Source organism: Theropithecus gelada, chromosome 7b (genome assembly GCF_003255815.1).
Source record: "Theropithecus gelada isolate Dixy chromosome 7b, Tgel_1.0, whole genome shotgun sequence".
Classification (NCBI taxonomy): Eukaryota; Metazoa; Chordata; class Mammalia; order Primates; family Cercopithecidae; genus Theropithecus; species Theropithecus gelada.
Window position 1 is genome coordinate 59,419,090 of NC_037675.1, and position 12,261 is coordinate 59,431,350.

At 42.4% G+C, this 12,261-nt stretch overlaps 1 protein-coding gene and 1 pseudogene across 2 annotated transcripts in view; one reads left to right on the forward strand and one right to left on the reverse strand.

Moving 5' to 3' along the window:
* ARMH4 (armadillo-like helical domain containing 4) overlaps nucleotides 1-12,261 on the reverse strand; it is a 301,177-nt gene that overhangs the window by 88,294 nt on the left and 200,622 nt on the right. For both annotated transcript variants that reach the window (XM_025393064.1, XM_025393063.1), the window contains one exon: nucleotides 5,673-5,930. In XM_025393064.1, the coding sequence (XP_025248849.1) occupies nucleotides 5,673-5,930 (258 nt within the window). The remainder of the gene's footprint in view (nucleotides 1-5,672; nucleotides 5,931-12,261) is intronic.
* On the forward strand, nucleotides 10,485-11,140 carry LOC112629118 (annotated as a pseudogene).

Below are 12,261 nucleotides of genomic sequence, written 5' to 3' on the forward strand. Positions count from 1 at the left end.
GAAGGGGGAAGGGGGGGGGGGGGGGGGGGCGGGGGGAGGGGGGGGGGGGGGGGGGGTAGGGGAGGGGAGGGGAGGGGAGGGGAGGGGAGGGTAGGGAAAGAGAGAAAGAAAGAAAGAAGCACAGTGAAAAGATAGTTGCCTTCCTCCTCTGAACGATGTCTTTTCTTAAACCTGAAATTGTTGCAGCCATTGCAACTAAAAGGAAGCCAGCCTGAGGGCCAAATCAACACACCAAGGATGCACAGCAAAATGGAAAAAACTTGTGTCACTGCTGACAATTGGGGTTCTGCATCAATAGACCAGGAGTTTTATTTCTGGACCTCTTGTTTTGAGGGAAAAAAGTGGATTTCTTCATTCTATAAACAAATTTAAGTTAGGATTTCTACAATCTGTAACTGAAGGCATTTTAACAAATATAGCAAGAAAAAAGAAATGAATTTCTAGGTATTAATTACATTGGAAATAAACATTAAAATAGATATCTTGATTCATCTTTGGTCATATTGATTTTTACACTTTAGGGAGGATAATTGTGTGATTTATTATAGCAACAGGATAAGAAGTGGTGTGGGTCACAAAGTCTGCTCTCTGTACAGGTTCTTGTTAATAAATGTGAAAATGAACCTGTTAGATGAGAGAAGAAATTAATTCTGCATATGTGAATAGAGAGCTTCCTATATGCTACTAGCATTTGACCCATCTGTCAATACACCTCATAAACATGGAACTTTCACTCCTGATGCTCTCTATCCCAACAACACACAGTTCACTAACAGTCACAATTCCCAAAGGTAAGATGAAGAAACAAAGTTCTCTCCCTCCAAAGCTTCAGAGGCAATGCATATGTAACAGTGCAGAAAACAGAAGTACAGAAAATTTGAGGCCTGAATCTACTGCTTTGCCTTAGAAAGTCATCTATGTTCCTGCTCTTGGCACTTCACAGGAAGTGAGACTATAATCTATTCCAAGAGTTTGCATTATTTTTAGTTCACTACCCACCTCAATCTGTTCATTTTTAAAAATTTATATGGGTTTCAGCATTTGCTTTGGAATACCATTCATATTGTAAAAATGGAGGTGATAACCTATAAATAAAACAACCCCATTTAAAAATAGGAATGAAGCGGACAGCCAATTAAAGTGTTATCATATTAAATAGAATTACTTTTCAAAGGATCTCAGTGTTTGCATTTTTATTGATTCATTACAGGAAAAAGTATACGTAATTTCACAGTGTTTACACTCTGAGCATAGCTGCCATGAGGCTTTGCTTTCAAAATGCTGCTGCTCCTTAAATACCTATTGAAATCTGAATCCATTTCCTATAGAGGCTGTAATAAATTACCACAAACGTGTGGCTTCAGATAACACAAACGTATTACTTTGCAGTTCTGGAGGTCAAAAGTCTGAACTGGGTCTCACTAAGCTAAAACCAAGATATTGGCAGGGCTGTATTCCTTCCAGAGGCCTTGGAGGAGAGTCAGTTTCCTTGCCTTTTCCAGCTTCTAGAGGCTGACAGCATTCCTTGGCTAATGGCTACATCACTCCAACCTCTGCTCCCATCATCACATCTTCTTTTCTGACTCTGAACCTCCTACTTCCCTCTTACAAGAACCTTTGTAATTATAATGAGCCCACCCAATAATCCAGGATAACCTCCCCATTCCAATTTAAAGATCTTTAATTTTTTTTTTTTTTAGACAGCATTTTACTCTGTCACCCAGGCTGGAATACAGTGGCATAATCATGGCTTATTCCAGCCTTAAACTCCTGGTGATATGGTTTGGCTGTGCCTCAACCCAAATCTCATCTTGAATTGGACCTCCCATAATCCCCATGTGTCCTGGGATGGACTTCGTGGGAGGTGCTTCGATTATGTGGGCAGTTTTCCCATGCTGTTCTCATAGTAGGGACTGAGTTCTCACAAGATTTGATGATTTTATAGGGGACTTTTCCCCCACTGCAATTTTCCTTCCTGCTACCATGTGAAGAAGGACATGTTTGCTTCCCCTTCTGCCATGATTGTAAATTTCCTGAGGCCTCCCCAGCCCTGCAGAACTCTGAGTCAATTAAACCTCTTTCCTTTATAAATTACCCAGTCTCAGGTATCTTTTCATAGCAGCATGAGAATGAACTAATACACCTGGCTCAAGTGATCCTCCAGCCTCAGCCTCCTGAGTAGCTGGGACTATAGGCACATACCACCCTCAGCTAACTTTTTGCAGTTTTTGTAGAGATGGGGTCTTGCTATGTGCCCCAGGCTGTCCTCAAATTCCTGGTCTCAAACAATCCTTCTGCCTCAGCCTCTCAAAGCACTGGGATTACAGATGTGAGCCACTGTGCGCAGCCTAAAGATCCTTAATTTAATCAAATCAGTAAAGTCTCTTTTTCCATGTAGGGCAATTTATTCACAGGTTCCAGATATTAGGACACGGACATCTTCAGGGAGTCATTATTCCACCTACCATAAAATCCATCACAAAGAAAGGGTTTCTACTATTTTACCTGACCTGAGAGTATTTAGTAAACTGTACCATTTAATATTGATCCAGAAGTTGTTATCGGTTTTGAATTACTAGGAAATATTCCTGTCCTTCCAAGAAAAGGTTGGTGGGCTAATAAAATTCTAGACCCAGACACTCCTCAAACACAATCTTCTCACAGTAAGAAGAACAGTTTGAAATACTTGTTCCTTGCTTTGGTTCCCAGGACACCCACAATGCTGAAAATATGCTGACAAAATGAATTTATTAGAAAAAGAAGCAACAGCAAAAACTGAGACATCTAGAGAAATAGTAAATAATAAGAAAAAGTCTGATACATTTTTTAAAACTCAGGATCTGAAGAAATCATTTTTAAAAGCATAAAAAATTACTAAACTGGTATCATTAATTTAAGAAACTTAAGCTGTGGCTGGGCGCGGTGGGTCACGCTTGTAATCCCAGCACTTTGGGAGGCCGTGGCAGGCAGATCACCTGGGATCAAGAGTTTGGGACCAGCACGGATAATATGGTGAAACCCTGTCTCTACTAAAAATACAAAAATTAGCTGGGCGTGGTGGCGGGTGCCTGTAGTCCCAGCTGCTCGGGAGGCTGAGGCAGAAAATTGTTTGAACCCAGGAGGCAGAAGTTGCAGTGAGTCAAGATCATGCCACTGCACTCCAGCCTGGGTGACAGAGTGAGACTCCGTCTCAAAAAAAGAAGGAAGGAAGGAAGGGAGGGAGGGAGGGAGGGAGGGAAGGAAAGAAGGAGAGAAGAAGGAAAGAAGGAAAGAAGAAGGAAAGAAACAAAGAAACTTTAGTTGTCCAAAGGGACTGAAATCAGGAGTCAGGACAGGAGGAAAACAGATCTTTTTGTCCTAAGCCTCAAGCCTGACAAGCCTTAAAATTTAACTGCTATTAGCCAAAACAGGGAACAACGCAGGTGTTCATCAACAGGTGACCAGATGAGCAAAACATAGCATATCCATACAATTGAATACTAGTCAGCTATCTATATGTGTGTGTGGACATGTGTGTGAGTGTATGCATGTGTGTACACATGTGTATGTTATATATAACAAGGAACAAACTACTGATACATACAACATAGTTGAATCTCAAAATCATTATGCTAAGTGATCTATGCCAGACACGAAATGGTATATACCATATGATGTCATTTGTACAAAATTCTAGAAAATGCAAATGAATCTATAGTGACCAAAGAAGGCCAGTGGTTACATGGGGTTAGGGGATGAGGGAGGGATGGACTGCAAAGGGGCATGAGGAATCACTGGTGGTGGGATGATGGAAATGCTCTGCAGCATGATTGTGATGGGGGTTGCATGGGTATATGTAACTCTCAAAACTCATCACATTGTACGTTTTCAGTGGGTACAATTTATTGTGTATAATATATACCTCAGTAAAGTTGATTCCTTAAAAACCTGACTCCTATTCAGTGGTAAATTTGCATTGAGGAGCATGATCATACCGCAGCCCAAATGATCATTTTAGCCTTGATTCAGAGCCTCCTTATAGTTTTCTAAGACCCTCTAATTACTTATAATTACTCACAGATGGCAAGTCCACTTCATAAGTGGTGAAACTTCATTTCTTTGACCACAATCCAGGGTAGATGCCATATGATGTTCCTAATTCTATGCTAAGGCAACACTGTCTCCCTCGCTCCTCTCTCCAATAAAGTGCTAGAGTGTCTGAATATCCATCCCATCCATATTGAAAGGCTGTTTAACTGTACATGATACCTCCATATTATGAAGCTGTGCACAACCCAAGGAGTCACTTTATGTGTAGATTTTTGTCTGTTTTCAACCTGTTCTGTATAAGTTATCTTTGTATTTTGTATCTTATTTCATTCATTTCAATCCTGCTCATGTAGAACAGAAGGATTTCAGACCAAATATTCATTCACTTGTTCACAGACCAGAGTTCATCTTATTTTGTGTTTGTTTTATAGTATTTTGATATTATAATATTTTGATACCCTTATAAAAACTTATAAGTTTCATGTGACATGTTTTTAAAGTAATCATTGCCCAGTGCATGCTGAATTTGGCCAGAAAGTAATTCAAGAAATGTTGTCTGTCCACTGGAAGCCCATCCCTTTTTATCTTCTTCCTGTAGCATATTCCACAGGAAATCCCAGCTACATTTCAACTACAACATATATGCCAATCTATAGAGTGCAACTCCCGGAATTACATTCAGAGCAAAGGCCCAGACCAACTTCCAAGTTTTCAATGACATATCCCCAAAACTAGTACTTTTACCAGTTTTTTGTGACACTTAAACCTAACATCTGCCACACTGAAGGAATCAGTGTGCCCAGCTGTTAAAGACTAGGAGTATTTTAGGAAGAGTTTCTTTGGAGAAGAGATAACTTCACCTCAGGTCAAGGGAATAGGGCCTCAAGGAGTCACTGAGAGCTTAAGAGTGTCTCCCCCTGACGAGAGGAAAAGGACAGACTGGGGAGCTTCCCTGCTGATGTGGAAGGAAGAGCTGAGGAGTAGCCTGCATCCTCCAAGTCTCTTACCACAAGCACAGGCCACAAATAAGAGAGGGTGGGCATGGAGTGGTCTGGCCACCCTAGCTGCTGAAATGAAATTGTGTTTGACAAGGTAATGCAACCACAAGACTGAACAGAAAAATCATGGGACTGCGCAACTGCTCGCCTACAAGCAGGGGAAGAACTTCCCCTAGGGAACAAATTCCCAAAGGACAGAGTGGAACAAAAAATGGATTTGTTCTTTGACTATTTCCCCTGGTGCTACTTGTCCAGCATCCTGGTTACACATATCTCCTCCCTGTGCAGATGTCCTCCCAAAGCCTACAACTGTCTCCCAACTGGGAAGGAAAAACTGAATTTCTTCCAAAAATCAGGCAACCGTGCTCATAATAGGCAGCTGGAGACTGTTTGGAGCCTGGCTACTTAAGGGCATAAATATAAACTCATCGAAGAAATAAACTCACAATTTTTAATTTTTAATTATCAGTTATTTCTTCGATGAGTTTATACTTATATTCTTAACCACTCATAAATGTAGAAACCACCCATAAACACAGAAAATCCATTTTTCTGTACAATAGATGGCAATGAAAGAAGGCTGTCATCTTAGAAATATAAAAGGAGGGGAGAAGGGAGGAAAAGGGAAATACACATGACTCTTACCCAGGCCTTGATTCTGCTGTTCCCACTCGAGGGCATCTGGCACCTGGTAGGTAGCTCCCTCCAACAGGTCCATGTTTCCCTGCTCTAAGCCTGGTTCCTGGGATGTGATACCAGGGAGGGTGAAACCTGGCAGCTCAGTGTCACCGTCCAAGCCCTCATCCAGCGAGTCTGCATCTTTGTCTTCCTCATCTTCTTCCTCATCTTCCTCTTCTTCATCTTCATCTTCTTCGTCTTCTTCATCCTCGTCTTCTTCTCCCTCTAGGCAAAAAGAAATCAAAGGGAAGCATAAACATAAAATGAGTTTATGCTGAAACAAATGAATCCTTGGAAATGATCCAAACACTACAAAATAATTGTTTGGCCTTTTGAAACACATCTTTATAGCCAAAGTCAGACAATGTGAACTTTGTAGGATTATACACCCACCACATGTCCTAGAGTTTAAACTTTCAAAACCATAGTTATGTCAGCTCAGTATCAGGTGTCATGTTTACCGGGAGTCAAAGTTCAAGTAATATGATTTGTTATTAAAGTTATTTATATTTACAAGGGTAGTGAACATCCCCTTGCTGTTTTCTGGAGATCATTAAAAGTTTATCAGTTAGCACACTGGGATACTAACAGAACTTAAAAGAAGCTGTTCCCATCCCTTTATAGCTCATAATGTTAAAGGAGACAATTCATTATTTTGGCATGGTTTTTTCTATTCATCCACATCAGTGAGTAGAACTCACAACAATGTTAAGTAAGGAGCACATAAATTCACTCTTGGATCTTGTTCTCTCTAAGGAAGAGTAATCCAAGAAACTGGAAATAATTGCATCAACATTCTCAATCCAACTCTAAAGGAATTGGGAAATGGGATATTCACCAGGAGTGGTCAGAAAGGCAACACATTAAAAATTACCATTATCCCATTATCTTCATTGTAAGAGTTAACATTCACAATTTGCCGTTTTCTTGATTTTTTTTTTTTTTTTTTTTTTTTTTTTTTTTTTTGATACGGAGTCTTGCTCTGTCACCCAGGCTGGAGTGCGGTGGCATGATCATGGTTCACCGTAGTCTCAAATTCCTGGGCTCAAGCAATCCTCCTCCCTCTACCTCCCACAATACTAGTATTATAGGTATGAGCCACGGCACTTCACCACAAGTTGTCATTTTCAATGCTTCAAGTGGAGTGGGTTTAAGGAACATAAGATCCCAAATTTCATTTTGTTTCACCAATGTTAATCTCCTAGCAACACTTCAAGGCCCCATCCTCACCATGGATGCACCCCTGAAGCCCCTGGTAAGTGCCCACAAAGTTCACAGAAGGCCTTCCCTTTGGTCTCTCCCCTTGATTCTCAGCACAGCAGTTACTGCAACAGGTAATTCTCCCCCATAGTGAAGAAAAGAAGGAAGGAAGAACAACTGGAACCACCCAAGAATTTTGAGACTCTCCTTTTCTGCTTCTACACAACTTTCTACACACACACTACCTTTCCTCTATCATTTAGAGGTTTTCTAAATTTTAAAAAAATCAATCTTTAATCTTTTTTTATTCTTTTTTTTTTTTTTTTTTTTTTTTTTTTTTTTTTTTTTTTTTTTTTTTGAGATGGAGTCTCGCTCTGTTGCCCAGGCTGGAGTGCAGTGGCTGGATGTCAGCTCACTGCAAGCTCTGCCTCCCGGGTTTACGCCATTCTCCTGCCTGCTGGGACTACAGGCGCCCGCCACCTCGCCCAGCTAGTTTTGGGGGTTTTTTTTGTATTTTTTAGTAGAGACGGGGGTTTCACTGTGTTAGCCAGGATGGTCTCGATCTCCTGACCTCATGATCCGCCCGTCTCGGCCTCCCAAAGTGCTGGAATTACAGGCTTGAGCCACTGCGCCCGGCCAATCTTTTTTTATTCTTATATGTCCTTTAACTTCGTAGGATTAATATCTGTCACTATTTTAAAAATTCAACAAATATTTATCAACCCCCAATGGGTGCTGTTGCAGACACTAGGGACAAAGCAATAATGCCTCTGCCTTTATGGAGCCCATATGCCACTCAGCGAGACTCACAGCAAACAAACAGATATACCAATAGACAGGTGACTCTACACTCTCATTAAAACTGGCAAGAAGATAGAAAATGCCAGGCACTGCTATTTTAGAAAGGGAGATTAAAGAAAGCTTTCCTGACAAGGTAAAGTTCGAACAGAGGTCATACCAAAATAATGAATTCTCTTGTTTAATTTAGGTCAACATCTACAGGAAGAGCATTCCCAGTGGAGGAAATAGCGAAGGACCTAATCCTTAGGCAGCTGTGGCCTTGCTGTGTTCAAAGAATGGCAAAGAAGCCTGGGCTGGGAGGGTCAGGGCAAATACAGGAAATGAGGTAGGAAGAAGCAGGCAGGGGCCAGATCTGACTTTGTGACTTTTTTTTTTTTTTTTTTGAGTGTTTTGTTTATTTCAATAGGTTTTTTGGGAACAGGTAGTACTGACTTATATTTTTAAAGAATGACTCTAGCAACAGGATGGAGAACAGGCTATATCAAAGCAAGAGATGAAGCAAGAAGGCTAATAAGGAGTCCGTTTAAAAACCAGGAATAGATTATGGTGCTTTGGACTAGGGTACAATCTGGAAAGAGGAGAGAGCTAGTCAGATCTGGGATGTAATGTCAAGGTAGAACCCTGCTGATAATTACAATGTGAGATGCAAAAGGAAGATCCCACATGACTGAAAACGGGATCCAAAAGATAAAGAGTCGAAGCAAGAATTTGTATTTGAGATATGGCAACTGTGTGATGGCCTATGGCATCCAAGGAAATGTTAGAAGTCTAGAGAAGTTTCAAAGCTAGAGATAAAAGTTTGGGAATTGCCAACTTATTAATAACATTCAAAGCCTTGAGACTGGCTGAGATTATCAAGAAGGTGAGTATAGACAGAAAGGGAAATGGTCCAGACCACATTCCTGGGGAAAGCCACCACTTAGAGGGTGACCAGCAGAGGAAGATCCACACGGGAAACAGGAGTAACCACCGGGGTGGGAGAAAATCCAAGAAGTCTGTGGTGCCAGGGAAGGCAAATGAAGAAAGCATCTCCAAGGGTCCAAGTAAGAGACTGACTGTCCCTCTGGCTTGGCATTGGGAGGGCACGGGTGACCTTGACAAAAGTTGTTTCTGAGGAATGACACAGACAAAGGCCAGGTTGGAGTGGTTCAAAAAAAGATTAGAACAGAAGACACAGCAAACAAAAAAATTCTTACCAGAAATTTGGCTAAAAGGAGAACAGAGAAAATAGGGTGCAGCTGGAGAGAGACACAGGGTCAACAGTAGGGTCTTAAAATAGAATATAGAAAATAGAACCTGCTTGTAAGTTAATGTGTCAGATCTCATCGAGAGGGGCAATCAATGAGGCAGGAAAGACAGAAGCAGCTGTGGGAGACTATCCTGGGAGACATGGTATTATACAAGGGCTGCATGCATAGACTCGGAAGCCACACAAATTTATCATGACTGTGTGATTTTGCACATGTTGCTGAATTTTGCTGTGCCTCAACCTCCTCATCTGTAAAACTGACATTATTCCTACCTCACAAGGCTGTTGTAAGGATTTCATTAGTTAATTTGTAAGGTACTTAAAAATAAGCCTGGCACATAGTGGACAGATTGGCTTCTTCATAATGACTAAAAGAAGACAGGATCCAGTGCACAGGCCTGTTTGGATACATCCTTCCCTGCAACGGTAGGAAAAAGGAAAGGCAGAGAAACAGGCACAGTGCAGGAAGGTTATTCTCAGTCAAATAAAAAAACTGGGCCGGGAGCGGTGGCTCACGCCTGTAATCCCAGCACTTTGGGAGGCCGAGACAGGTGGATCACGAGGTTAGGAGATCGAGACCATCCTGGCTAACATGGTGAAACCCCGTCTCTACTAAACATAAAAAAAAGTAGCCGGGTGAGGTGGCGGGCGCCTGTAGTCCCAGCTACCCTGGAGGCTGAGGCAGGAGAATGGCGTGAACCTGGGAGGCGGAGCTTGCAGTGAGCCAAGATTGCACCACTGCACTCCAGCCTGGGAGACAGAGTAAGACTCCATCTCAAAAAAAAAAAAAAAAAAAAAAACTGGAAAGGAAAAGAGAAATGTTGGTGGTTTGAGGCGAGAAGAAAAAGTGTGAAATAGTCGTGGGCGAGTAAATTCTCAGAGAAATGGGGCAGGACTGCCAGGCAGCTCTCAAGGCCCACTTCAGATGTGACATCATATATCTAAAGTGAGACCTGTTAAGATGGTTGTGAGTTTTTCTCAAGCCACATTCAGCTGCTTGGGTACAGGCATGGGTGGAGAGGTGAGTAGGCACAGAGATTTCACCAGCAGCAAGTTTTACCAGAAGAGTTCAACTGAGAGTGTGAGGGATAGAGAGAGGGTAAGAAAGGGTATTGATTGTGTGTGAAGGAGTCATTATAAAGGTGGACCAGGGACTCTAATTAAAGAGAAGTTGAAAAGGAGGCTGGAGAGAGGAAAAATGATGGAAATTTAGATTATGAGGAAAACTATCAGGAACCATTAAAACTATCTGAGGACTTCCATGTCTTTATTTTAGATTCTTGACAGGTTTTCTCTCCTACTCTTGGGGCTGGATCCAGAAGGAATGGCACCCCTTCCTTCTCCTGGAGTGCCCCTGCCTGTACCCCCAAGACCAAGACCACAGCTTCACAATGTAGCAGGGACTCCTGGCCATCCCTCAAAAGTGACTGTTTCTGTGCTAGAAAATGGAAAAACAGCAAGGGCCAGAAGTGAACCAGAGTGCAGAGTGAGGCAGAACCAGTGAGTCAGAGTGATGATGTGGGGCCTCCATGCCAAGGCAGAAAGAAAAACAAGCAGACAGATATCCAGAGGAAAAGCCAAAGAAGTTGACCAGAAGGATTAAGCTGTGGGACACTAAGGCCCACATCACCTGCCACCTGTGTAGTGGGCACCTCATTGATGCAACCAGGGTGACCAAGTGTCTGCACACATTCTGTAGGGGTTGCCTGGTAAAGTATTTGCAAGAGAACACCACCTGCCCTGCATGTAGGACCGTGATGCATCACATCCACTTACTGCAGTACATCGGTGATGACGGCACCATACATGCGACTGTTCACAAATTGGTATCAGGTCTCCAAGCAGCAGAAATGAAAACAGAGAGAGAATTCTGTCACAAATTGGGCATGCAAGTGCCTGGACGGATCAAGGGGGAGACTTGTTCCACAAAACAACACTTAGATTTCCATCAGAATGGTGAAACGAAAGCAGAAGACAGTTCAAACAAAGAGATCAAAACAGAGAAGAAGGAAAAGAACAATGATTTTCACAGAAGCAATGAGCAGGAAAGCAACAGCAGCAAGCTGTGGGGATTGAAAAGGAAATGCATCTGCTGCACAGCCCAAGCAATGGTCTGACAGCTAAAGAAGTTCACTGCCAAAATCTTAACCTTTTGTCCTTCAATGAGGTAACAGTCAATCCGTAAATAGAAACTCTAGCAAGTCATTTCGTAGGTAAAAATGACACTTCTAAAATTCTTTGCGTTTTTTCTTTTTATATACAACTTTGTTTGGAGATTTTAACCAGAAAAAAATCTCAATTTGTTTTGCCTGCCCTGCCAGGTAGTATGATAGGAAACAGCAGTGAGGACGTGAAAAGCCCAGAGACCATGGACATGAATAACCCACCATTAATAGAAGAGAAAGTGGTAGAGAGGGTGTGGAGAGGAGGGTAGGTGATGAAATTGTTTTAAAATATGCTAAAGATATTCCTCACAAAGAAGAATTCTGTTCTTTAATTTCACAAATGGATGGGTATGTAGGTGGGTTGAAGGAGGGATGGGTGAATGAATGGGAGAGAGAGAGAGAGAGAGAGAAATGCTTCCAAGTTGTGGTAAATGCTGAGAATAAAATGAAACCTGGTGGCGTGCTGGGCTGGGTGGTGGAAGAGCGGCATGAGCACATGAGCTCAAAATCACTGGGAGCTCACCTCAAGGTGGTGATGTTTTGTGTGAAGATGTAAATTCTCAGCGGGAGACCAGCTCTCCACAGGTAAGAGAAGGCACTGGAGGGCCTTAGGTAGGGATACATGGTTTGGGGTAGGGTTTTAAAATATCCCTCAGGCTGTGGGGAAAATGGGTTATGGGGTAGAGAAAGGAAAGCAAGAGAGGTTGATGGCAGGAGTCCCAGGAAAGAACCACGGTGGTGCAGTGAAGGTGGAAAAGTGGACAGACTTGAGATGTGTTTTGGAGACAGCAGTGGGTGGAATGGTGGCCCCAAAGAGATAAACCCACATCTGGGCCCCTAGAACCTGCAAATGTGACCTCGTTTGGTAAAAGAATCTTTGCAAGCACAAGTAAGTTAAAGATTTGGGGATGAAATAGTCTTGGATTATCTTGGTGGACCTTAAGTACAATGACAAAAAGTCCTTATAAGAGTAAGGCGGCCGGGCGCGGTGGCTCAAGCCTGTAATCCCAGCACTTTGGGAGGCCGAGGCGGGTGGATCACGAGGTCAGGAGATCGAGACTATCCTGGCTAACATGGTGAAACCCCGTCTCTACTAAAAAATACAAAAAACTAGCTGGGTGTGGTGGCGGGCGCCTTAGTC